Raw genomic sequence first — 23,498 nt, forward strand, 5'->3', positions numbered from 1 at the left:
CTCGCGCTTCAGTCTCTTCCGGGGGCAGTCCTTTGAAAGCATCTCCTCTCCCGCCCCGCCTTCTCTCGTCACGTGATCCTCCAAGGGCACGAGCCGCCAGCCCCACCACGTGATACGGGAAATATGTGTGCGGCGGCCGCCATTTTGGTGGAAGGGGAGGCGGGCTTTATTTTTTGGCTCGCCTGCGGCTCCCAGCGGTGTCGCGGCTGCCGGCGCCCTCCCGTCTCTGTGCCTTCCCCAACCCGGAGGACTTTTCCTTTTGCGCTCTGATTCCAGCACCTGCTCCACGACTAAGTCATTCTCCCTGCCGGGTGTTTTTTGATCTCTTGAGCGCTGATTCAAAGGTCAGCTCCAAGGTTCCGAACTGGGGCCCGGGATGTGAGGGGTTTCAGAGCCTAAATTCCCTAGTCTGTAGCCCCGGCCCCGAATCCCACCCGAGCGGGGCCTTCATTTTCCCAGAACTGACTCGCGAGTTTCCAAACCTCGTTCCGGATAATACAGTAACTCTTAACTACCCTCCCCCCACCTTGAGCCTTGCAGCCCAACCCCACACCAAGATCTAGTTGCGGATAAAGGACCCGCCCTGTTAACTTCTTAGATCCCCTGATGATTTGAGTCCAAATGTCAGTCCTGGTTCTTTTGAGTCCCACCGCTCAGCAGCCAAGTTCTGGAACTTCGCTCTAAAACCCTCAGAACGTCCATCCCAGCGACAAACCTATTTTAGAAGATCCAACCGTCTCCCATTCTTGACCTCCCAGCACTTGCATGCTGTAGACCCCCAAAATGATTTCTCCGTGCTCTCCTCCTGAAGAGCCCCCAGCCGCTCCTCAGAGCCCTGTTCCCCAAGCCCCCATCACTCCACTTCCTCCTCCACCCCCGGCAAGTCTCCAGGCCCCTATCCCACCCCCTCCTCTGCCACCTCCACCCCCTGTCAGGGGGCTGGCTCCCCCTCATGTCTTTGGCCTGGAGAAGAGCCAGCTCCTGAAGGAAGCCTTAGAGAAAGCTGGCCCAGTCCCCAGCAGCAGAGATGACGTCAAGAGGCTCCTGAAGCTGCACAAGGACCGGTAGGGTCTCCCTGAACCACCTGTCCCAGGGGACAGTCACTGCGTCCTGGGGTTTCCTGTTTCCTCAAGGTCAAGGAACCTGCATGCCTCAGCCCCCTGCTTAGGCCTGTTCAGGATGCGCCTTCAGCAAAGAGCCTGACCTCACGGGCACCTACCCTGGTGGCAGAGACCCATCCCTCCCTCAGCAGTGGCAGCCCAGAGCATCAGAGCTGTGATGAGGGCGTGCCTGGCCAAGGCTGGGGGTTAGTGGGGCCTGCCTGGAGAAGGGGACCCCTGAGAGCTCCCCCGTGTTGAGAAGAGTCAACAGCCTGTGTAGAGGCCCAGGCTGAAATGAAGAGTTGTTCTTCTCAAGGCTCTGCAAATATTTCTTTAACAGGTCGGGGCTGGGGGCAGGGGTGGTTGGTAAACATGGGGTTTCACAGGTGGACGGGAGCCAGATCACACAGGGGGCATGGGCACCATGTAGAGGGAGGTGGTCTATCCTGGGGGCGCCCGGGAGCTGTGGGAGGGCTTTGCACAGACAGCAGGGCTCCCTGTGGGGAGTGGAGGTGGTGACACAGTTGACAGCCCAGGGGGAAGCTGGAGCACCCAGAGACCCAGGCCGGAGGGGGCTAGACCCCAGCTGGGGCGACCCAGTTTAACAATAAGTGAGTTGCCCAGACTCACAGAAGAAACTTTCAACTCTCTAGACAAGTTTATAATCTGTTTGGTTAGAACATTTTTCCTAACCCAAGTGAGAAAAATTGAATGCAAATATTGACCATCACCCAATAGTGCACGTTTATTGTATATCAAATATTATTCTAAGTGTTTTTAGGTATTTATTTCATTCTCTTGGTGATTTTAATAATCAGAACTATTATTACATCATTTTGCAGACAAGGAAACTGAGGCTCATGGAGGTGAAGTCACTTAGTCACAGCACTTGAAAGAGCCCGATTTGCATAGGGCTTCGTGCTTTTGATCACTGTGGTGTGGTATCTTCCATCAGGATGCTGCCCCAAGCTGGGAACCAGGAACATTTTTCCCCCCAGCCTTGCTCTTTAACTGGTCTTGGAACAGAAATACTGGATAAGCAAGTTTCCCAGCCCCTCCTGAGCCCTGGGGCAGCAGCGCAGAGATCAAGATTTTCTGAGTGACTTCCCCAAGGGTGGGGCTGAGCAGACCTGCAAAGGCTCATCATGCAGGTGATCTCTTAGGCCTGGAGCATGTTGTTATCTGGTTCTTCTCTAGGCTGAGTTTAGGGATTTTCATCCCTATTTAACAGGCTTGAGAAGGGAAGGAAATCACAGGAAGGGTTTGGATATAGAGACAGCCCTTCGGGAAATTTCCCCTAATCCATTTTTCTGGCTCCAAGTTGCAGAGCTTTTGCACATCTGCTCTTTGCCCCTTCAGTAACAAAGAAGACGCAGGGAGCAGCAGGTGGGAGGATGATCCCCATTGAGCAGACAAGGACTCTGAAGACTGGAGAAGGGAAATAAGCCTCATTGGGGAGAATACAGTTGCATCAGAGCCTGGAGATGCCCTCTGGCCTTAGGACAGCTAGGCCTGGGTTCCTTTCCCTCAATGCTACACTCAATGTTCCTTTCCCTCAATGCTACACTCCCAGTCAGACCTCAAGGGGGGATCTAGGAGCTGGTGTCCACGTGACCTGAGCACGCTGTGATTCAGTTTCAGAAGTGACTTGCAATGGATCCTCTTCTGTGCCGACCTGCCCTCCCTCATCCAGGAAGGCCCTCAGTACGTGCCCTGATCTGGGACCCCAAACTTTGCTGTGCTTCCTGAGGACCCATCTGTAGGGTGGGAGGTGTGGGTACATCCCAGGCAGCTTAAGAGGAGGTGGAGGGGAGGGGAAGCAGGGGACTGGAGAGTGGGGTCCTGGGTGCATGCGCAGTGAACTGTTGGAATGCATGAGCAAGCGAGTAAGCAAGGGAACAGTCTTCAGCTCTGACCCTGCTTTGGTATCTCCTCCTGCTAGAAGCCCAGGTGACCTCTCCCTACTCTCCCACTCTCCCTGCAGCCCTGCAGCCCTAGCCTCAGGCCAAGGTCACCCTCTTCCCTGTCAGGCAGGGGAGGGAGGGAAATTCACCCAGTGCAGCAGACCTGTTCCCCACACTCCAGCTTCGGGGGCAGAGGGTACCCCGTAAAGACATGACTTAGGGGTTGGGGGACTGGGCCTGTGTCTCCCCAGGTGCGGGCTGGTGGCTCTATGGATGGCAGGCACGCTCCTGGCACCACCCAGTGGCGTCCCGCTGGAGAAACTTGTGCAGGTGGCCATGGAGAGAGGCTACACGGCCCAGGGAGAGATGTTCTCCGGTGAGTTGGGTGCAGAAAGGTCTCAAGCCACATGTGTGAGGGAACCCTTTTCTCCCCACCCAGTAGAGTATGGGGTGGGTTGTCTTCATTCTTTTTTTTTTTTTTTAAGATTTTATTTATTCATGAGAGACATGGAAGGGTAGAGAGGCAGAGACACAGGCAGAGGGAGAAGCAGGCTCCATGCAAGGGAGCCTGACGTGGCACTCGATCCCAAGTCTCCAGGATCACACCCTGGGCTGAAGGCAGACGCTCAACCACTGAGCCACCCAGGCATCCGGGTTGTCTTCAATCTGATTCCAGCTCTGCCACCCTACCCTCTGCTGGGTGGCTGTGACAAGCAGCTTACCCTCTCTGTGCCTCATTTTCTGTGTTTGTACAAAGACGTCAAGGCTGCAGTGATGATTAGAGGAGCCAATCCCCAGTTAGCCCATGGCTTGGAGCCAGGCACACAGTGATCCTTCTGTCTCTGTCACCCCTGCAGTGGCCGACATGGGCAAGCTGGCCCAGGAGGCATTGGGCTGCCAGGTTGAGCATCTTTGTGGTGGCCTGGGCGGTCCCAACAGAGCCCGTGTCCTGCAGCACCTTGTCTCCGGACATCCCTTGCTCATCCCGTATCCCGGGGCCCAGGAGGGAGCTGGGTGGGGACAGAAGGGTGGGTACCAGGGCCACACCGCAGCTTTGGCCTTAACCCCAGCACCAGCTACGACGAGGACTTCAACCACGAGCCATGTCAGAGGAAGGGTCACAAGGCCCACTGGGCAGTGAGCACAGGTGGGTCTTCCCTCCTATACCCCTGTGTGCTCACCCTGTTTGTCCCATTACCCTCACCACCCTCCACATTCTCAACCTGACCCTGACATTTCTCCTGTACTCGAGGCAGGGACCAGGGCTGGGCTTTCCCTGTCCCCACAGGGTACTTAGTAGGGACCTGGCAGGCAGCAGGTGCCTCAGTATCTGCTAATCAGGATTTCCACAGACAAGCTCCTAACACTGACTTTAGGATCAGTGTGGGCTCCAGATCTGGTCCAGCCACTTCTGGGCTCTGTGACTCTGGGTTTTCCTTCCTCTGTCTGGAAATTGGGGTGACAACGGGCAAAATGTATACAAGTCTGAATGCACAGGCGCGTTGCACATGTCAGTAAGTGTTAGCTTCGATCAGCCTTGTCGTCATCCACCCCACCTGCATGAAGGCTGATTTGCATGTTGGGGGGCCTGGATGAGGCTCCCTCGTGCCCAGGTCTGTGGCCTCGAGGGATCCTCTGAGCATTTTTTTGCTAGACAGCAGGAAACAACCGGGTAACCATGCCTGCTCTGCTTAATGCCATCTCCCCTCCCTGTGCTGCCAGACTGTTGGAGGCAAGACTTAAAAGCCTGCAGCCCTGGAAGCAGACCCCAGGTGGGCCCACAGCTCTGCTGACTGTTCCAAGACGCAGTGTGGAGGCAGCACCCACACCTGCCCTGAAGGGCTGTGGGGAGCTTGGTGAGCCCCAGCACCGAGTCAGGGCTCACTCCCACTCACAGCCTCCCCTCTCCTCCCAGGGCTTCTGCTGGGTGTGCAGGCTGTGCCAAGCCCTGGCTATGCTGAGGACCCCGAACTGCCAGGTCTGTTCCACCCGGCGCCCAGCACCCTCCACCAGCCACCGTCCCTGCCAGAGGATGGGTCCCCTGGAGCCGTCTACCTTCTCTCCAAGCAAGGCAAGAGTTGGCATTACCAACTGTGGGACTACGACCAGGTCCGGGACAGCAACCTGCAGCTGACGGACTTCTCGCCCTCAAGGGCCACCGACGGCAGGGCGTATGTAGTGCCTGCGGGTGGGGTGCAGGCCGGCCTTTGTGGTCAGGCCCTGCTCCTCACACCACAGGACTTCAGCCGCTAGCCTGCTGCAGCCCTGAGCGGGGGTGACAGGGCCCCGGCCACAACTTGGCTCTTTCACCTTTTGAACAATGCACCATTTTCTCCCTTTCTGACGGCCCATGGGTGTGGACTGTTCTGGGGAACCTCCAGCCAGAGATTCTCCATGTGGAGGCCCCCTCCCACCCCAGTCCATCCAGTCCGATCCCCTTCCAACATGCCCGCCCCCCAGTATTGGGCTCTTGCTCTGTGGCTGGGGTTAAAGCCAGGAGCCAGCGAGACAAGCTCCCTCTCTAGGGAGGGAACTGACCACAGCTCAGCCTGCAGGTCCCGCCTGCCCCACCTGAGTGTTGCATCCAGCCATTTCCCACTGGTGACCACCATCTTCTACAGCACACTCCTCTCTGGACCCCTTTCTACCCCCATGTCTGTTTCCATGGAGCCTAGGGAGCCTTGCCTTTCAAAATGCAAACCAGATCTTAACCACTCCTCTCCAGAGAAGCTTCCAGCAGGTCCTTGTCCACAGGACAGGGATTAAACTCTCCCAGCTCCAGCTCACCGGGATTTCTGCCACGAGCCATACTAGCCCTTCAAGTCCCTAAAGTGTCATATTCCCCCGCACCCAGTCCTCTGCTAAGGATAACTCCTTACTTTTCTGTTTGGCTCATCTTCCTCAGGGAAGACTCCCCAGCCCCAGGCACAGCTGCTTCCCAACCTCTCTGTGTTCTGATTTAGAAACCCACAGTAAGTGCCTCTGAGAGCAGGTCTATGTGCCAACCCCATTTGCCTGTTTTAACTCCTCAAATTCTCCAGCCAGGTAATAAGGAAGGTACTAGACCTTCCATTTTAGAGATGGAGAGACCAAGGCCTGGAGAAGTGCACTCACTGGCCTAAGGTCACAGAGCTGGCCAGTGGCAGGCCAGGACTCAAACCCAGCAGTTAGTACCTATGCAGACATGAAGAGGTTATTAATTGAATAAATACCTGTCACTTCCACTGTGAAAGGGGAGGAACAGGTCTGTCTTGGTCACTTGTGTACCCAGTGCCCAGCGAAGGGTCTGATTTGGAGATGCTGTACCGTGTGGTGTTTCTCCCCTAAAGAGTGTGCGTGCACGCGCGCGCGCGCACACGCGCACACACACACACACACACCCACCCCAGGCACCTGTGCGCCAAAGCATCCCAGCCCTGGCACCTGGTTGGCAGTGTCTGGTGCACCGTCCTGGGAGCCTCTGAGGGCACAGCTTGGAACTACCTTGGTCAGTAGTATGTTCCCCATGTTGTCCAACAGAGCCAGGCACAAGAGCAGCAGCTCGGTGAATGCTGAATGGTGAATGCTGATGGCAGACTGTTCCTGCCTCTATATCCCAAACTAGTCATTATCACATGACCCCACCCAGCACTAATGGCGAGTTTTGAAAAAAATCCACAAAGTTGACTTTGAATGTGTGATTTATTGGAGCATCACCACAGGAGGAAAGGATGTGAAGCGATTTTTGCCTCCTGTTCCCCAATGCTGCCCCAGCTAACAACTATCTCTCTCATATAAATAAGTATAAAGACGATCAGTAGAAAAGGAGCACACCTCCTCAGGTCTGGAAGACACATTAGAGCTTCAGTTTAGGGAAGAGGGAGGTGCCTGGTTCCCAGCCTCAGGCTAGGAAGCTGAAGGGACAGGTGCAGGAGGAGGGGATGGAGGGGCATCACCCATGCTTGAGGGTGCTAAGGTCTTTGGTTTGGACCAGGCTGCAAACCCCATGTCACAGCCAGCGGCCCCACCTACCTAGTCTGCACCTCTGATTCCCAAACCTGCTTTTCCACGTCTGAAAGCCCTTCCTGCCACCAGCTGGCTTGGAGCAAGGGCAAGGGGGTAGGGGGAAAGGAGAAAGTCCCAAGGCTGAAGCTGGTGCCCAAGGAATGAGGTTGTGCTAGTCACAGTGCTGACATGGGATGTGGCTGTGGTTTAGGTCTGCAGGGGATCAGCATAGTTCTTTCAGGAGTGGGGAAGATCTCATGGGGCCAGGGGAGGGCAGGACCGGGGAACTGGGTCCCACCCAACAGCAGCAGCTCTCAGACCAGCCCCATGGTGTCACACCCTCCCCAGAGTCCTTCAGCCCTGGGATGGCTCCCAGATGAACAGATGGGGCCCTAATTCTCCCAGGCAGGCAGGTGCTCCTGCGTCTGTTCGCAGGTGAGGGCTGGTTCTCTGGGGCACCAATGATGAAACTGACCCTCCCCTGGCCTCCAGGAGCCAGCTTGAGCAGGCTGGCAAGGAGGCAGTGACTATAGTCATTCCTACAGTGAGAGGCACCATCTCACACCCACACCCTGTGGCTTCTGAATTGTGTTCTGTTGAGGCCCACGGCTAGTTATGGTCTCCAGCAGCCCCTCAGAAACTTTCCTGGCTGGTGGGAGGACCCAGTCTGGTTCTGATTCACCATGAGATGCGGCCATGTCACACCCCCCTCCAGTCTAAAACCTCTGGGCACTACGTGGTCTCCAAGACCCTTAAAAAGACCTTCCACTCTGGTCTTGTGTGGTGTACAACACCACCTTTGCCATCCCCAAGGTCCGCCCCCATGGCCAATCCCGGGGCACCACCAGCCAGATGGGCACCATCCAATAAGTAAACCTGGCAGTGGGCAAGTGGGTCAACCCTGGGCCAGCCCCTGAAGGAGGTGGATCAAGTTGTCCAGACCCCAGAGGTACCCATCCTCGCGGTTGCCCTCTGCCCAGGGCAATCGGTGGCTGAGCGTCTGGTGGTCAGGCAGGGCCACTGTCTTGCCGAAGTCAATCATCCAGACCCTGGCCAGGCCAGTGTGGTCATGCACAAAGAGAAGCGAGCTGCCCACCACCTGCAGGGAGAGAGGTAGGAGGTTAGGGGGAGGAGCAAGCACTGGCTCAGGACCCTCCCCACCCAGCAAGTGGCTGAGCAGAGCAGCTAACCATGAACTCTGGAGCCAGGCTTGTCTGGGTTCAAATCCTGGCTCTGCCACTACTGGGGCTAGGTGGCCTTGAGCAGGTGACTTACCCATCCTGTGCCTCTACTTGCTCATATACAAAGTGGGAATCATGGCATAACAGTACCATTTGCCTCAAAGATTGCTGTGCGTGTTACGTGTGGGAATTCATCCACATACAGCTCTGAGGGTAGCTGCCAGTATAGCAAGTGGACGGCAAATGTTAACCATCACCCTTTTTCCTTAAGACTTTTTTATTTAAAAAAAAAAAAAGACTTTTTTTATTTATTCATGAGAGAGACAGAGAGAGGCAGAGACAGGGAGAGGGAGAAGCAGGCTCCATGCAGGGGTCCCGATGTGGGACTCGATCCTGGGTCTCCAGGATCACGCCCTGGGTTGAAGGTGGCACTAAACCGCTGAGCCACCCAGGAGTCCCACCATCACCCTTTTTCAAGCCGGGGTATAAACTCAAATGCCTGCGGGATCTTACATGGATCAAGGGAGCCCAGTGGGCACTATGAAGTGGATAATGCCTTCCCCGTGGAAGAACTGCTCAGCCCCGGCCGAGAAAGGTGACTGCCTCTACCCGCTAAGGCCGTTGGCAGCAATCCACAACCCACACACTCTTGAAGTGCCTTGTGGTGCTTGACACACAGCTCTCGGTAGATGCTGGCTTGGGCAGGGGGGAGGGGGGTGTTTATAATTAGAAATAGTACTTTCGTGGCCTTTATGGAACTCCAAGTACGCAAGCTCCTCTCCTTTTCTAGTCAGGTTTCAAACCCCACTGCTCCCAGAGAACCCAGGTGACTGAGGGCAGGGGGCAGGTGAGCAGTGGCTGTCAGGAGGGGCAGCCGCCACCCCACTCTGTTTGGCAGTTGGTGTACGGTGAGCAACCCAGTTATTGCCATGTCGCCCAGCAGGCCAGGGAAACCGGAAGTCCCAATTTTGGTGTCAAGTCTTATGTTATAGACGTTGGCAACTTATTTTTTAAAATGACAAGTCACCAGGTGAGTGAAACATGAATTCAAAAGGGATGAGGTCCAGAGGCCTCCTCTTTGTGATGGGTGTGAAAAGCCCAAAGGTAGTAACAAGGACAATGAGGATGACATTTGATGGCAATCAACATGACAGTAGCAGCTGGCACCTAAGGGTTTACTATATGGGCCGTGCTTCCACGTATTAATCCACTCTGTCCTCACCATCCCCAGGAGGCAGGTCGCAGGCCCAGGTAGCTGGGGGGTGCAGACTGGGACTCGAACCTAGAGGCCCAACTCCCAGATCAGGAATCTATCAGAAGTTGGGGATACCAGGAAAAAGAAGTGAGGGGGGCCTAAGAAGAGAGGTAGAGGAGCTAGGAGAGAAGAGGGAGAAGACACATGAGTGAGGTCACCACTTCACAGGCTTCCTGCGACAGCCCAGAATATGAGACACAGACTGCAGAGGGGACGGAGGAGGGGAGGGGGGAGAGCCACCAAATAGGAAGGCAGTTCCCATAATTGGATATAATTATTATTACAAAGTAATTTTAGGAGCAAGGAGTTACATGCACTTCTGTGCTCCAAATGGCACTTGAAGTCTGCTGGTCTAACACCTCAGCAGCCCCGTGAGGAAGATACCGTTGTTCTTCCCTGTGAGAGAAGGAGGCCAAAGCCCTAGAAGGTAAGTCACGTGCCCAGTGTTGAACATCCTTCATTGCAGACCACCTGGCTCAAGCCCATGTTCCTAACTGTCCCATCTCCCTGAAATCCCCTTTGCTGCCTACCCTAAAAGAGCAAACCCCCAAGACTTGGGAGTTCAGCTTTGCCCTGTAACTCTGTGAGTGGTTTCTCTTCAGTGTCACCTGGATGCTGACATGCGCCCCCCTCCCAACCCCCAAACACACAGGGCCTTCTGCTCAAATGGCAGCTGGGGCTCGCACCTCGTGGGTCTTGAAGAAGGGGGAGTTCTCCAGAGCTTCTCGGAGTTCTTCCAGGCGTGCCACATACTTTCTCTGTGTGAGAGGGAGCATTTCTTGGTTAGCACAGGGGCTTCGTGGGTCCTTACCCTCCTTGAGATCTGACATCTTATACCCCAACGGCGCGGGATCAGGGGAGCCACCCTGGGGACACTGGGAGGTGGGTGGAGGCTTGGTTGCCTCTGGGTGGCACAGGCAAGAGCCTGGTTGGGAGATTACAGGAAGAGCCATAATTCCTAGAAGCTCCTCCCACCAAGAGGTGGAGTCCGAGTCCCTTTAATCTCAGCTTTGGTCAAAGGACGTGCTCTGGCCAATAAAACAGGTCAGAAATGATGGTGGCCATTCTGAGCCATCAAGACATCTTACATTTTCATTTGTTCTCTGGGCCACCTGCTTCCACCCTGGGAACAAGCCCAGGCTAGCCTGCTGGATCATGAGACACAAGTGGCCAAGTTGTGAGGCAAGATGGTGAGCCCATCACCAGACATATGAGTGCAGGCCCCTCCTAGACCAGTCTGCTCCAGCCAAGACACCAGCTGACCACAGATGGTACACAATGCAGGCCAGTAGAGGCCAACCTCAGCCTAAAGCAGGCCATTGCCTTAGGAACAATGACTGTGGTGATCTTAAGCTGCTCAAATTCAGGGCATGGGTATCCCACTCACCAGGATTCCACGATTCCCGTCCACAAAGTCCTCCAGCACCTTTGTCACCTGCTCTAGCTCCTTTGTCTTCTTAAAATTGGTGTTGCAGGTCCCGTTGGCTTTCTGCAGGGCAAGGCGGGAAGGCACAGTGTCATACCTTTTCCTTTGTATGCCTGACACCAAGCAGCCTCAGGCACCTCCCAGGACCACCTGCCTGTCCCAGCATTCCTGGCTGTTCAGGAGGAGCCAGCCCACCTGCCAGCCCAGCTCCACCCAGCCCTAAGGCACACTCCAGAGCAACCAGTCCTTCCCAGTCTAACCTTGAACCCCCTGGTCGAGCCAGTCTAGCCAAGTGGACTTTGGAGAGGGGTGGGTCTGGCTTTGAACAGTGACTCTGCTACTTCCTAGCTGGCGGCCTTAAACAAGCCACCTCACCGGCCTCAGCCTCAGTTCCCACATCTGGAAAATGGGGATTACGTTGATATTTACTACCTCAAGCTGGTACAAGGATTAGAAGAGATTGGATGTGTGGATACATGGCACAGTGCCTGGCACACATTTAAGTGTGCCAGGTGCCATGTGTGCACTGATAACACGGAGGTAACAGGACAGACAGGTGAACAAGGTGGGTATGGAATAAGATCATCACAACGGGAAATAAGAATAATGAGGAAGTAAAGAGAGGACCCTGATGTAGCAGGATAGAAGTCAAGACAGGCTTCCTGAAGGAAGTGAAATTTGAAAGGAGACAGGAAAATGACTGGGAGTCAATCAGGGGAACAGTAGTGGAAAGAACAATCCTGGCAGAGGGAACAGCATGTGCAGAGGCTCTGTGGCAGAAAAGAGCAGGGCTCTTTCAAGGAAATGAAAGTGCTTCACAGTGGCCTGAAGGTAGATAAGGAGGAAGAGAGGGGGAAAAGATTAGGCTAGACCCCGGAGGGCCCCCTAGGCCAGGGAACTTCTCCCGAAAGGACTAGGGAGCCATGGAAGGATTTTGAAGAGAAGAATGAGTCAGATGTACAATTCGGAAAGATGGTTCATGGGGCTGTGGGAAAACAGGCACCCCATGTATCACTGGTGGGGTGCACAATGTTTCCACCCTTGTGAAAGGAGTCTGACAATCTCTCGCAAAACTCCTATTGCACCTCATCTTCAACACTGTCCTCCTGCTTCTGAGAATCTCGTCTACAGCCAACTGTACACACTTAACAAAGTGTCTTATGTACAAAGTGTCTTATGTACAAAGTGATTCACTGAGGCACTGTTTGTAATGGCAAAAAATGGAAACCCAGGTGGCCATCTGTAGGGGACTGTTTCTCACCCACAGAAAGCTATTACACAGCTGAGAAAGATAGGAACAGAGGAAGGAAGACAAAGAAAGGCACGCATGCAGGCATATTTTCTATGGAACAATATGGAAAACTCTCCAGGGTTCTGCTACCCTTTGTGTAAGAATGGGAGGAAGAAAATTGAGGATATGCAATTGCATTGGTTTGTATTTGCAGGAAGAACCAGGAGAAAGCCTAAAGTGGTTCTCCAGGAGCAGGCGGGGGTAGAGGGAGAGATTGGAAAGGACCGCAGTGGGGCTGGGAGAGACATTATACCCTTTCTTATCATTTTGACTTTTGAACTGTGCAAATTCCTCTTCAAGCAATTAGATGTAATTTATAACAAAGGAGAGAAAGGAGAAAGGAAAGAAGAAAAAAAAAAAGAAAATCTTTCTCCATACGGGGAAAAAGGATCCCTCCAGCTGCTGTGTTGGATAAGGATCAGAGAGGGTGAGACCAGGACCCAGGAGCCCAGGGAGACTAGGGCGGGAGAGGCCAGGGAGGTCAGGGTGGGAGAGATGGGCAGACTAGGGCAGGGTCATGGGGAGGGGGAGCAGATGGACTCAGGAGTTGCTCAGAGAGACAGATAAACAAATCTTGGTCACTGACGGGGGTGACAGAGAAGCAGGACCTCCTGAGCCCCTGTCTACTCATCTTTGACAGTCTTCTGCTCTTTCTCCATGTCCTGGTTCTTTCCAGCTTTCCCTGACAACCATGTTCCCCGAGAAGCCCAGCCTCTGATCTAGTTCTCAGCCTTCTGGCAACAGGCTAGTGGCTTCTGGCCCCCACCTTGATGCCCTCAATCCGGAAGCCCAGGGTGGAAGTTGAGCTCACGGTCTCCCTCCACTGCATGTAGCGGGGCTTGGTGACAGCACCCTGGGTATGTTCCTCAGGGGTGGGGGCCCCAGGGTCCACAGCCACCATCTTCTCATACATGTCCTTCCGGGGCCGGGGCCTTTCTCGTGCCTTCACTAGCTCCTCCTCCAGGTAGGTCCTGGGACACAGAGGATGTGACAAAGAACACTATGAGAAACAAAGATGGAAGACATACTCCCTGATATCGAGACAAGTTATAAAACTACAGCATGATGCAAGAATAGACAATCAGATCGATGTACCAGAAGAGAGTCTAAAAACAGACACACACACGTACATTCACCCAAATTATGACAAAGAAGGCCTAGCAATTCAATGGGAAAAGTGGGGCAGCCCCGGTGGTGCAGTAGTTTAGCGCTGCCTGCAGCCCAGGGTGTGATCCTGGAGACCCGGGATTGAGTCCCTCATAGGGCTCCCGGCATGGAGCCTGCTTCTCCCTCTGCCTGTATCTCTGCCTCTCTCTCTCTCTCTGTCTCTCATGAATAAATAAATGGAGTCTTTTTTTTAAAAAAAAAAAAAAAAGGGAAAAGGGAAGTCTTCTCAATAAATGGTGCTGAGTCAATAGGATTGCCATATGGAGGAGGTGGGGGAAACTTCAATACCTACCTCACACCATGTATAAAAATTAATTTTAGATGGATTTCAAATCTAGATGTGAAAGTTTAAACAATAAAGCTTGTAAAAGAAAACATAGATCTTTACAATCTTGGAGTAGGCAGATTTCTTAAATACAAAGCTACCAATCATGATGAAAAATGACAAACGGGCCTAAACTAAAAGTGCTTCTGTTATTAAGGAGTGAAATGGGGAATGCCTGGATGGATCAGCTGGTTGAGCATCCACCTCTTGATCTTTGCTTAGGTCATGATCTCAGTGTGCTGGGCATGGAGACTGCTTGGGATATTCTCTCTTCCTCTCCCTCTGCCAATACCCACCTCCATCCTCTATCTCTCTCTCTTAAAAAAAAAAAAAAAAGATTGATATAGGAAAGCTGGAGAATGTGTGTGTGAATCTCCAATAAAAGACTTGTATCGGGATCCCTGGGTGGCTCAGTGGTTTAGCACCTGCCTTTGGCCCAGGGCGCAATCCTGGAGTCCCAGGATCGAGTCCCGCGTCGGGCTCCCGGCATGGAGCCTGCTTCTCCCTCCTCCTGTCTCTGCCTCTCTCTCTCTCTATGTCTATCATAAATAAATAAATAAATCTTTTAAAAAAATTGTATTCAGAATATGTAGAGTCATAAAAAAAATTAAAAAAAAACAGCCCAATAGAAAAATGGGCAAAATATTCAAAGCAGCACTTTTCAAAAGAGGATTTCCAAATGGCCAACCAACCAACACTCAACTTCTTTGGTCATCAGATAAAGAGATATTAAAATCCTAATGAGTCACTCACCAGAATGATTAAAATTAATAAAATAGGCAATACCAAATATTGATGAGAAGATAAAACAACTGGAACTCTCACACACTGCTTGTGGGAATGTATGTTGGTACAACCACTTTGTTGTTTTTTTTTTTTAAGTTTTTTTTTTTAATTTTTATTTATTTATGATAGTCACACACAGAGAGAGAGAGAGAGAGGCAGAGACATAGGCAGAGGGAGAAGCAGGCTCCATGCACCAGGAGCCTGACGTGGAATTCGATCCCGGGTCTCCAGGATCGCGCCCTGGGCCAAAGGCAGGCGCCAAACCGCTGCGCCACCCAGGGATCCCGGTACAACCACTTTGAAGACTGAGTAGTACCATCTTCAAAAATGCCCTTTCCTGACCCTCCACCTCTGCCCCATGGCTGCCCTTGAGCCTACCTGCTGCCCATCTTGCAGTCCATAATGGAAGGGCCCTCAAAATCTGCCAGGAGATCTTCCATCTGGTTGAAGGCCTGGCCATCCCGCTGTACCATACCATAGTAGGTGGGCACGAAAGGCCGCAGGGGGTCATTCATCAGCTGTTCCAGGCTGCGTTGCTCACACTGACAGAAACGCTTTAGGATCCGGCCATCCTCTCCTGCTTGGAAGTTCCCTAGGAGCAGCACAGCCAACAAGAGGGTCAGAAGCTGGATCAGCCAGAGAATCTTCTCTCCCCATTCATCAGATCCTGGTTGCCCTCATCTTGCCTGACCCTTCTGAAAGGCTTTCTCTCCCTCCCTACAACTCTCACAGTCTTGGCCAGGATGTGCCAAGGGAATGACCATACTGCTGCTCCTTGTTTAAAGAGTCCTGTTCATAGCACCTAATGTCTTCATTTGTTTTTTTATTTTGTTTTTTTCATTTGTTTTGTCATCTCAGGTTGTGAGCTCATGATCAGCTGTGGGAATTTTTGCATGATTTGAGTCGAGAGCATGACGCTCTAAAGCGGATTTGCATTTGTTTCTGCCTGGAGTCCTACAATGCTAACTGGGGCCCATTTAAGTTAAATGACAATTCTGGCATTTCCTGGACCATGCAGACTGTGTAGATTAGAATTACAAATTCTTTTTTTTTTAAGATTTTATTTATTTATTCATAAGAGATGGGGGCGGGGGAGGGGCAGAGACACAGGTAGAGGTAGAAGCAGGCTCCATGCAGGAAACCCGACGTGGGACTCGATCCCAGGTCCCCAGGATGACACCCTGGGCCGAAGGTGGCACTAAATTTCTGAGCCACTCGGGCTGCCCCAGAATTACAAATTCTTTTTGAGGCAAATTGTATTTTCAGGTTATATTCTCCAAAGATGGGCTGCAGCAATAGCTCCTGCCCCATATGTTCTTCTAGAATTTCACCACTCCCCATCAAGAAGTGCAATCTAATTCTTCTCCCCTTAAATCTGGGAGGGTTGATGGCAGAAGCGATACTGTGACTTCAGAGTCAGCCACAAGAGGAGATGTGATTTCCACTTTATTGGCAGAGATGTTTGCTTCGTGGTCCTGAGCAGCCATGTAAGAAAACGGACTACTTGGGGACGCCTGGGTGGCTCAGTGATTGAGCACCTGCCTTCAGCCCAGGGCATGACCCTGGTGTCCCAGGGTCAAGTCCTACATTGGGCTCCCTGCATGGAACCTGCCTCTCTCTCTCTCATGAATAAATAAGTAAATAAAATGAAAAAAAAAAAAAAAAAAAAGCTTTCCAGCCAGTGGCCCTGAGACCTAGCCAACAATTGATCATGAGGCCCATGAGTGAATAAATCTCAAAAGTTTCTGCCCTGCAGCATTCAAGCTGTCCTAGCTGAGTTCTCAGATACCATGAAGCAGCAAGAAGCGACCCCTGCCATGCCCTGTCTGGATCCTGACCCAAAACCTGTAAGGGTAATAAAATGTTTTTTTTTATTCCACTAAGTTTTTGTTTAACCACCACTAACTTATGAAGGGTTTTTTTGTTTTGTTTTGTTTGTTTGTTTGTTTGTTTTGGGTTTTTTTTTTTTGTTTTTTTTTGTTTTTTTTTTTTTGGTATCTTAATCCAGTTAGAATAACTAGAACGCAGCATAGAGATGGCAGCCCTATGTTTTCGGTAGCAGGGGAGCTGGCCTTTTCAATGACTCAGATCTAGGGACAAACAAGTTAGGTAAATTCCCTTCTTGTCTTTCTTTCCTGGTGGGCCCAATTTGTCTAGTTGCCACCAGTACTGTTTTTGTAAATAAAGTTTTATTGGAACACAGACACATTTGTGTGTTTCTGTATTATCTATGGCTGCTTTCGTGCTGCAACAACAGAGTTGAGTAGTTGTGACAAAGACTGTAAGGCCCACAAAGCCTAGAGTATTTACTATCTAACCCTTTACAGAAAATGCTATGTGATGATGGGCACGGTGCTACTATGTGTCTGAGACATCATGCTAGGTTCTGGGGAAAGCCATTAGAGCTGCTGTTTATTGAGGGCCTACTATACTTTGGACATGAGGAGAGAACAAAGAATGATTGTTTATATTTACAAGGGGCCCATGTCTCAATCTTCATATACATTTTGGGTTTTTAATTATTTTTTAAAGATATTTTATTTTATTTTTAAGTAGGCTCCATACCCGATGTGGGGCTTGAACTCCCAACCCTGAGATTAAGCATCACATGCTTGGGGCACCTGGGTGGCTCCATGGTTGAGCGTCTGCCTTTGGCTCAGGTTGTAATCCTGGAGTCTCGGGATTGAGTCCCACATCAGCCTCCCCTCAGGGGGCCTGCTTCTCCCTCTGCCCCTCTGCCTATGTCTCTGCCTCTCTCTCTCTCTCTCTCTCTCTGTGTGTCTCTCATGAATAAATAAATAAAATCTTAAAAAAAAAAAAAACCTCACATGCTCTATCAACCGAGCCAGCCAGGCAACCCATTCATATACATTTTTATTTTAACCCTTCAGTTAAGCCTGCAAGGGAGGTATGGTGAGAAAACTAAGGCCCAGTGAGAGAAAGTAAATTGCCTGGGATCATCCATATATAAAGTGCAGCATGAGGAATTGAGCCCAGGACCATTTTTCCCCAGGGTTGAGGATTTGCTCCCCTATCCCCCTGGCACTGAGACAACAGGGAGCAGCCCTCAGCCCTGGTGTAAGGATGTAAGCCCTCGGCCCAGCCCTAAGCACTTCCCATAACAGACTCATAAAGTGGACGCTCTCCACCTGACATACGGGGCAAGTTGAACTCCAGAGAATGGCTCTAGAACTTTCTTTCCCTGGCCTGGGTGTCTCTGCCCAGCCAGTCTGCCACCTGCCCCCACCACCATCCCCTGCACCCCTGCTCTCACCAGCATGTCCCGACAGCTGGACCCAAGGGTAGTGTTTTCGGAAGGAAACCACGAAGGGCGAATATTTCAAAACCGTCTTCAGCTTCTTCCACGGTTTATTCTGTGTGAGGCAAAGCAAGGTGGGATCAGTGCCAGGGCTGGGGAAGGAAGGGGGTGGAGATGCTGCATTAAGGGAAACCAGGTGGACCAGGGGGCTTTCCAGGACCAGGAGATCACTGTTCCCAAGCTCACTGGGGTGAGCAAGGCCCACTACTTCAGTCATCTAGAGATCCCCCAAAAGCCTCAGCGAAGGTGGGGAAGAGTCTGTCTGTTTTTCTCTGTCCTTCTCAAATGAGTACAAATAGGTCAGGTCTTGCTGTAGTAACAAGCAGCCCCCAAGTCTTCCCCTCCACAGACACACACCAAACACTTAGAAACCTCACTTCTGTCCCAAAACCAAGTCAAACCTTCTAGAGGTGATAACAGAAGCAGGAGTTGATGAGGGGAGGCTGAACCACAGAGAAAGACAAAAACAGAAGCAGATGACAAGGTGATGACAGAGATGGGCAGAGATGGAAATGGGGATAGTCATGGGAGCTGCTCACCAAAAAGCCCCAGTTCCCCCCCTGCCAGGATGTCCCTGCCATCTTGAACTTAGGCTACTGACTTGCTGTGGCCAGTGAAACGTGAGCAGAAGCGTTAAAGCCAGTACATGATTCTCTGTGTCCTTTGCCCTGCTATAGAAGGGGGTAGGGACCGTGGAAAGAGAAATAGAAGCTTCCTCAGTCTGGGCCTTGAGTAAAAACAGCATGGAGTAGAGCCTCCTCACCCACCAGTGGCCCATGGCCCATGTGCAATATGAAATAATCCTGTGCTTTCTAAGTCAATAAATTTGGGGGTTCTTTGTTGCTATAGCAAACCCTGACCGAGCCTGACTAATACAGAGACAGGGTTACCAAAAGACAAAGAAAGAAAATATAGAAACCCAAAAAGGGAGACAGGGATACAAAATAACAGAAAAAGATAAATAGAAGCAAAGAAAGAGAGCGAACAAGCAACAGAAAACCAGTAAAGCAAACTGAAAACAAAGATTCGGTTGTATCATGTTGACTCAGTCAAGAGGTTCTTGAAAAGGGTCAGTGTCTGATTCACATGCATGAGCACACATGCACATACAAGAATATATTCTTGGCTCCAAACACATGACAGCCCCTTAGGCAAGTATTAGGAGAAGGAGACCCCACTACCCTGGCATCGGCCATGTTCTCTCCCATCTGCTCAGAGCCCAGCTACCTAGCAGACATCGAACTGATGGTGGGAAGGTCAAGCAGAGGCAGGGTGTTGGGAATGTAGGATTCAGGAAGGGCTATTCCTTCTATCCTCCAACTGCCAGCCGTGGAGAGGAGGTGATTAATAAAAGTTCCTGTTTACTAAGCACCTGGAACATTCCAGGCACAATGACAAAGACTCGGTGAGCCATAACCTACTTAATCCTAAAAACACAACTCCAGGAGGATTGTTGACTATGTGTTACAGAGGAAACGGAGGCTCAGAGAGATGAAGTCACTTGCCTAAGTCACACAGTACAGCGCTAGGGTTCTAACGTAGAACCCACTGCCCTGGGCTTACACACTATACCCCTGGCTGGACTATGAACTCTGAAGGCAGGGATTGGGGTTATCATGGTTATGCCTGTGCCTCCATTCCATGGCCTAGCACACAACAGCCACTCCAAAACCTTGTTTGGATTGAAAGAGGTTAGTTATAATGGTCTTTTTTTTTTTTTTTTTTTAATCGTAAGCAGATTCAGTATCTTGTCTCTTTCTTGGACCTGATGGTTAATCCAGGCTTTCTCTGATGGTTTCACAGTGGTCTCATCACCCATGCCCCCTCCTCCTGGAAGCCCTCTCTGATACCCCAGGTGCAGCCAATCACACCCCATAACCACCCCCCCACACTCACCCCATGGTCTGCCACAACACTCAGCTTCTCCCTTCCCAGCCCTGACCACTCTGTATGGTGATTGGTCTGTCTTCTCCACTGGCCTGGGCGTCCCAGGAGGGTAATGTCTCTGTCCCCACTGTGTCCCCCGCAAAGCCAACACAGGGCCAGACACATAACAGAGGCTCAAGGACTGTTGGTTGTCTGATTAGGAGGACAGGAGGGATGTGAGAAGGAAGGGAAGCAGGGAGGAAAGGAAGAAAGTAGTGGGACTTTCAGGTTGGATGGGATTTCAAAATTAAGCAGGAAGGAAGCAAGAGTTTGTTTTCTGGGCAGTGGGAACAGCTTGAGCAAAGAGGGGAGGCAGGATGGTGGCAGAGTGTTCAAGGAACAGTGTGGCCTTCGGCTTTGTGGCAGTGTAGAGGGACAGGAGGGGAGGCCGGGAAGCCGCCTGGAGACAGGAAGCTCTGAACACAGGACTGAACTTCTGATCACTATCTGGAAGGCCCTGGGGAGCCACAGAAGGCACGGAAAGCAGGGAAAGTTCACAAGTTGATCAGAAGTGGGTCTTGGAGGCAGATTCTGGAAGGATGAAGAAAAACTGGAGACAGGGAGGTCTGGGAGGAAAGCGAGTTAGGGACAGATCCATCCATTCACCCCAGAGGCTGAACCCTGAAATAACAGGGTTTTAAACTCAGCCAAGCCAAAACTGAGTTAGAATCTTGGCTCCGACCAGCCTTGGCCGACCCTGAGCAAGTGACCGAACCTCTCTGAACCAGCTTCCTCATCTATGAAATACACATGATCGAGAAAGAAAGAAAGAAAGAAAGAAAGAAAGAAAGAAAGAAAGAAAGAAAGAAAGAAAGAAGAAAGAAAAGAAAAGAAAGAAAGAGAAAGAAAGAAAGAAAAGAAAGAAAGACACAAGATCATAATCCCGATCTCATAGTGCTGTTATGAGGACTCAGGATTAACACATACACAACACTTAGAAAACTGCCTGGTGTTCCAAGGGTTTGAATCCCAGGTCTGTGTCTTTCAAAATGTGTGACCTTGGACGGGCGTCATGACCTGTCTGGACCTCAGTTTCCCCATCTATGAAATGGGAATAATAATAGTATCTACCTCATAGGGCTGCCATGAGGATTAAGTGAGTTAATTCGAGTGAGGAGCTTAGTATATAGAGCTGGGCATAAGTGAGAGCTAGCTGCTATTTTTTCCCCCATTCACTTCCAGATCAGCTGTTTTGAAATGCCAAGAACGTGAGAGAGTAGGTGGAGGGAACAGTTAAGGCAGAAAGACCAGAGGGTTAGCTCCTTTCCTCTGGCACAGGCAGGTTGAGGCAGGTCTGTCTCTACCCATGGCCACATGTGTGAGCATGTTCCTAAGGGAGGCCTGTGGGGTGAGGGGGGCTCAGGGCAGACGCCAGCCAGAGGCCCCAGGAGAATGGGAGGACTCAGTAGGCCAACCCACTTGAGGTTCTCACACCTGCCTCTGTGCTGACCCTCCCTGAACCTGCCCTGCCAGCCCTCCTGATTCACCAGGGAAGAACCGCACCCAAGCTGGGAGTGAAGGTGGAGGATGTAAACAAGAATCTGCAGAGGGCCCTCTGGGGAGCTGGGGGGTGTGGGGGAGACCAGGAAGGTCCCTGGTTAAGTTGGGGGTCCTTAGCATTTTGGGCTCACACAACCCTTTAAGAATCTGATAAAAGCTGGGGGGACTCACTCCCTACAAAAGTGAATGGCTCAAGGGTAGCAAAGGTTCATGACCCCTTAAGACAGCCACAGGCCCTAGACTAAAAAATTTGGGGTAAAAGGTGTACCCTTTCTGTCTTCCTACACTAGAGCTCTTCAGATTTTGAGGTTACATACTTTCTAGAAGATCCAACAGAAGTCATGCACACTTGCTGCAAAAATCTATGTGTGTATGCACACAGATTCACACGATCACACAATTTCAGGAGTTCCTGGGCACCATTAAGTCAGCCAGTGGCTGTCCATTTTAGGCCCTAGGACCAGAGGCGTGGAGGAGGAGAAAAGGAAAGGATTAGGAGGGTGCCTGGAGTGGGCTGGTAATCCGGCTGTCAGAGGGAGGAGGTCGACAGGTGGAAGCGGTACCCGGGAGATGAAATTGTTGGTGGCTGCTAGAAAACTTCTCAAAGCAAAAGCGGGTGGGGGGGGGCGGTTAGGGGTCTTGGGGGGATGTGGCTTAAGGGCAGGATGGTCCCCACTCACCCCAGACCTGTCCTCAGGGTCGCTGGCACCTCCGCCCCCGGCCACCACATCATCCTCAGACTCGTCGAAAGAGGAGGCAGAGGAGAAGCCGCCATTGCCCCCCTCAGCACGGGAGGGGGGTCCCACTGGCTGAGCCTCGGGCTCTGGTGTTTCAGGAGTGATGATAAGGCGGGGTACAGGGGTCAGGAGGCTACACTCCAGGTGAGAGTACAGGTGCGTCCCCAAGTCCCCAGGTTCTGGTTCCTCTAATGGGCCATCCTGCTTGGATTCGCCCAAAAAACAGTCTGTCCCAGGTTCTGTCTGGGGACCATCAGTGCCAGGCCGTGTCCAGGAGCCAACAGTATCTTGCTGTGTTGGGAAACCATCAGTGCCAACCTGTGTGCAGGCTGTTCCAGTATCCCGTTGTATCTGGGAGCCATCAGTGCACAGTTCTTTCCAAGAGCCACCAGCATTTGGCCCTGTTGAGGGACGGCCCCCCTCTGGCTGAGTCCGGAGGTTGGACCTGTTATTATGGGTCCAGAGGTTATGCGCCCAGGTCTTGGCCCTCTCTGGTTGGGTCTGTGACCCATGAATTTCTGTCTCTGTCCACGGCCCCGAAACACCGCGCTGCGTCCAGAGGCTGGCCCTCTCTGACTGAGACTGGAGGTCAGACCTGTGTGGATCCGTCCAAAAGCCATCTGTCCCAGTTTCCGTCCAGGGACCGGCTGTCTCCAGCTCTGACCAGTGGCTGCTCCTTTCTGGACACGTCCGGAGGCTGGATTTGTCTGGCTCCGTCTTTCGGCCGGGCCGTTCTGTGTCCCCTCCGAGGCCAGCTGCTTCAGGCTCACCCTGTCCGTCTGTCCCCTGCTCAGGCCCGAGGCCGACCCTCTCGGGCTCCGTGTGGAGGCTGCACCCCTCGGTCCCGGCCCAGGGCCCGCCCCCGTCCGGCCGCCCCGCCGGGCCCCCTGCGCCGGGCCCAGGGCGCTGCTGCCCGGGCTGCCGCCGCCGCCCCCCTCGCGGCGCCTCCAGCCCCATGCGGGCCGCTCCCGGCAGCGCCCCGGCCTCTGCCTCGCTCAGGCTCCCCCGGCACGGGCAGCGCCGCATGCCCGCTCCCTAGCTTCGGGCTTCCACCGACCCGGCCCCTCCGGCCCCTTTAAATCCCGCGAGGGGTGTGGCTGGGGAGCCCCGACTCGCGGGTTCCGGCCGGCGGAGTCCTGCCCGATCGGCCACGCAGGGGTTAACCGATACTCTCCCCCGCCCCGCCGGGAAAGCCCCGAAGCCCCGCCCCCACCGGACGTGACGCAAGGGGGCGGGTCTCGCCCGGTCCCGCCCGCTCCAACGAGAGGGGCGGGGCTCCGAGCGCTCGGAGCTGGTCCAGCGTGGATATGGGCCGCCGGACTCCCGGCTGCGGGGCTGTGTGGTCCCTTCCTAGACCCCGCAACTAATCCGACCTACCTGCACCCTCGAGTGACCAACTTAGCCTCCCCGTAGCCCTCGGTGACGAGTCCAGCAGCGCGCCCATTCTTCAGATGGAGCATGGACTGGCTTGCAAAGACTTGGAAATCCTACTGACCTGGGTTCAAGACCTGCCTCTGCCACTTTTACCTGCAGTGTGTGGCTTTCTTTCCCTCCCACCTGCCCCAGTCCCAGGGCTCAATTTTCTCACCTGTAAAAC

The 23,498-nt window shown here is 52.6% G+C and overlaps 2 protein-coding genes across 5 annotated transcripts; one reads left to right on the top strand and one right to left on the bottom strand.

The window, feature by feature from the left end:
- The first annotated feature begins 148 nt into the window (after window positions 1-148).
- Window positions 149-6,677, top strand: ACTMAP (actin maturation protease). Of its 4 annotated transcripts, XM_055310539.1 has the most exons (6): window positions 149-1,064; window positions 2,736-2,804; window positions 3,256-3,380; window positions 3,862-3,991; window positions 4,081-4,151; window positions 4,920-6,677. In XM_055310539.1, the coding sequence occupies exons 1-6, from the start codon at window positions 784-786 to the stop codon at window positions 5,255-5,257; spliced, it is 1,014 nt and encodes a 337-aa protein (XP_055166514.1). In that variant the 5' UTR covers window positions 149-783; the 3' UTR covers window positions 5,258-6,677. The 4 variants fall into 4 exon arrangements, with proteins under 4 accessions (XP_055166514.1, XP_055166517.1, XP_055166515.1 ...); XM_055310542.1 differs by lacking the exon at window positions 3,862-3,991 and having other exon boundaries at window positions 149-344; window positions 4,075-4,151; XM_055310541.1 differs by lacking the exon at window positions 3,862-3,991 and having other exon boundaries at window positions 987-1,064; window positions 4,075-4,151.
- ITPKC (inositol-trisphosphate 3-kinase C) lies at window positions 6,667-23,070 on the bottom strand. The gene is made up of 7 exons (XM_055310538.1): window positions 21,845-23,070; window positions 17,694-17,793; window positions 14,798-15,011; window positions 12,908-13,112; window positions 10,812-10,913; window positions 10,111-10,182; window positions 6,667-8,087 (listed from the first exon to the last, which is right to left on the bottom strand). Exons 1-7 carry the CDS (start codon window positions 22,925-22,927, stop codon window positions 7,884-7,886), a joined length of 1,980 nt encoding a protein of 659 aa, XP_055166513.1. The 5' UTR covers window positions 22,928-23,070; the 3' UTR covers window positions 6,667-7,883.
- Between the last annotated feature and the right edge of the window lie 428 nt (window positions 23,071-23,498).

This window comes from Nyctereutes procyonoides, unplaced genomic scaffold (assembly GCF_905146905.1).
Source record: "Nyctereutes procyonoides isolate TBG_1078 unplaced genomic scaffold, NYPRO_anot_genome, whole genome shotgun sequence".
Taxonomy (NCBI): domain Eukaryota; kingdom Metazoa; phylum Chordata; class Mammalia; order Carnivora; family Canidae; genus Nyctereutes; species Nyctereutes procyonoides.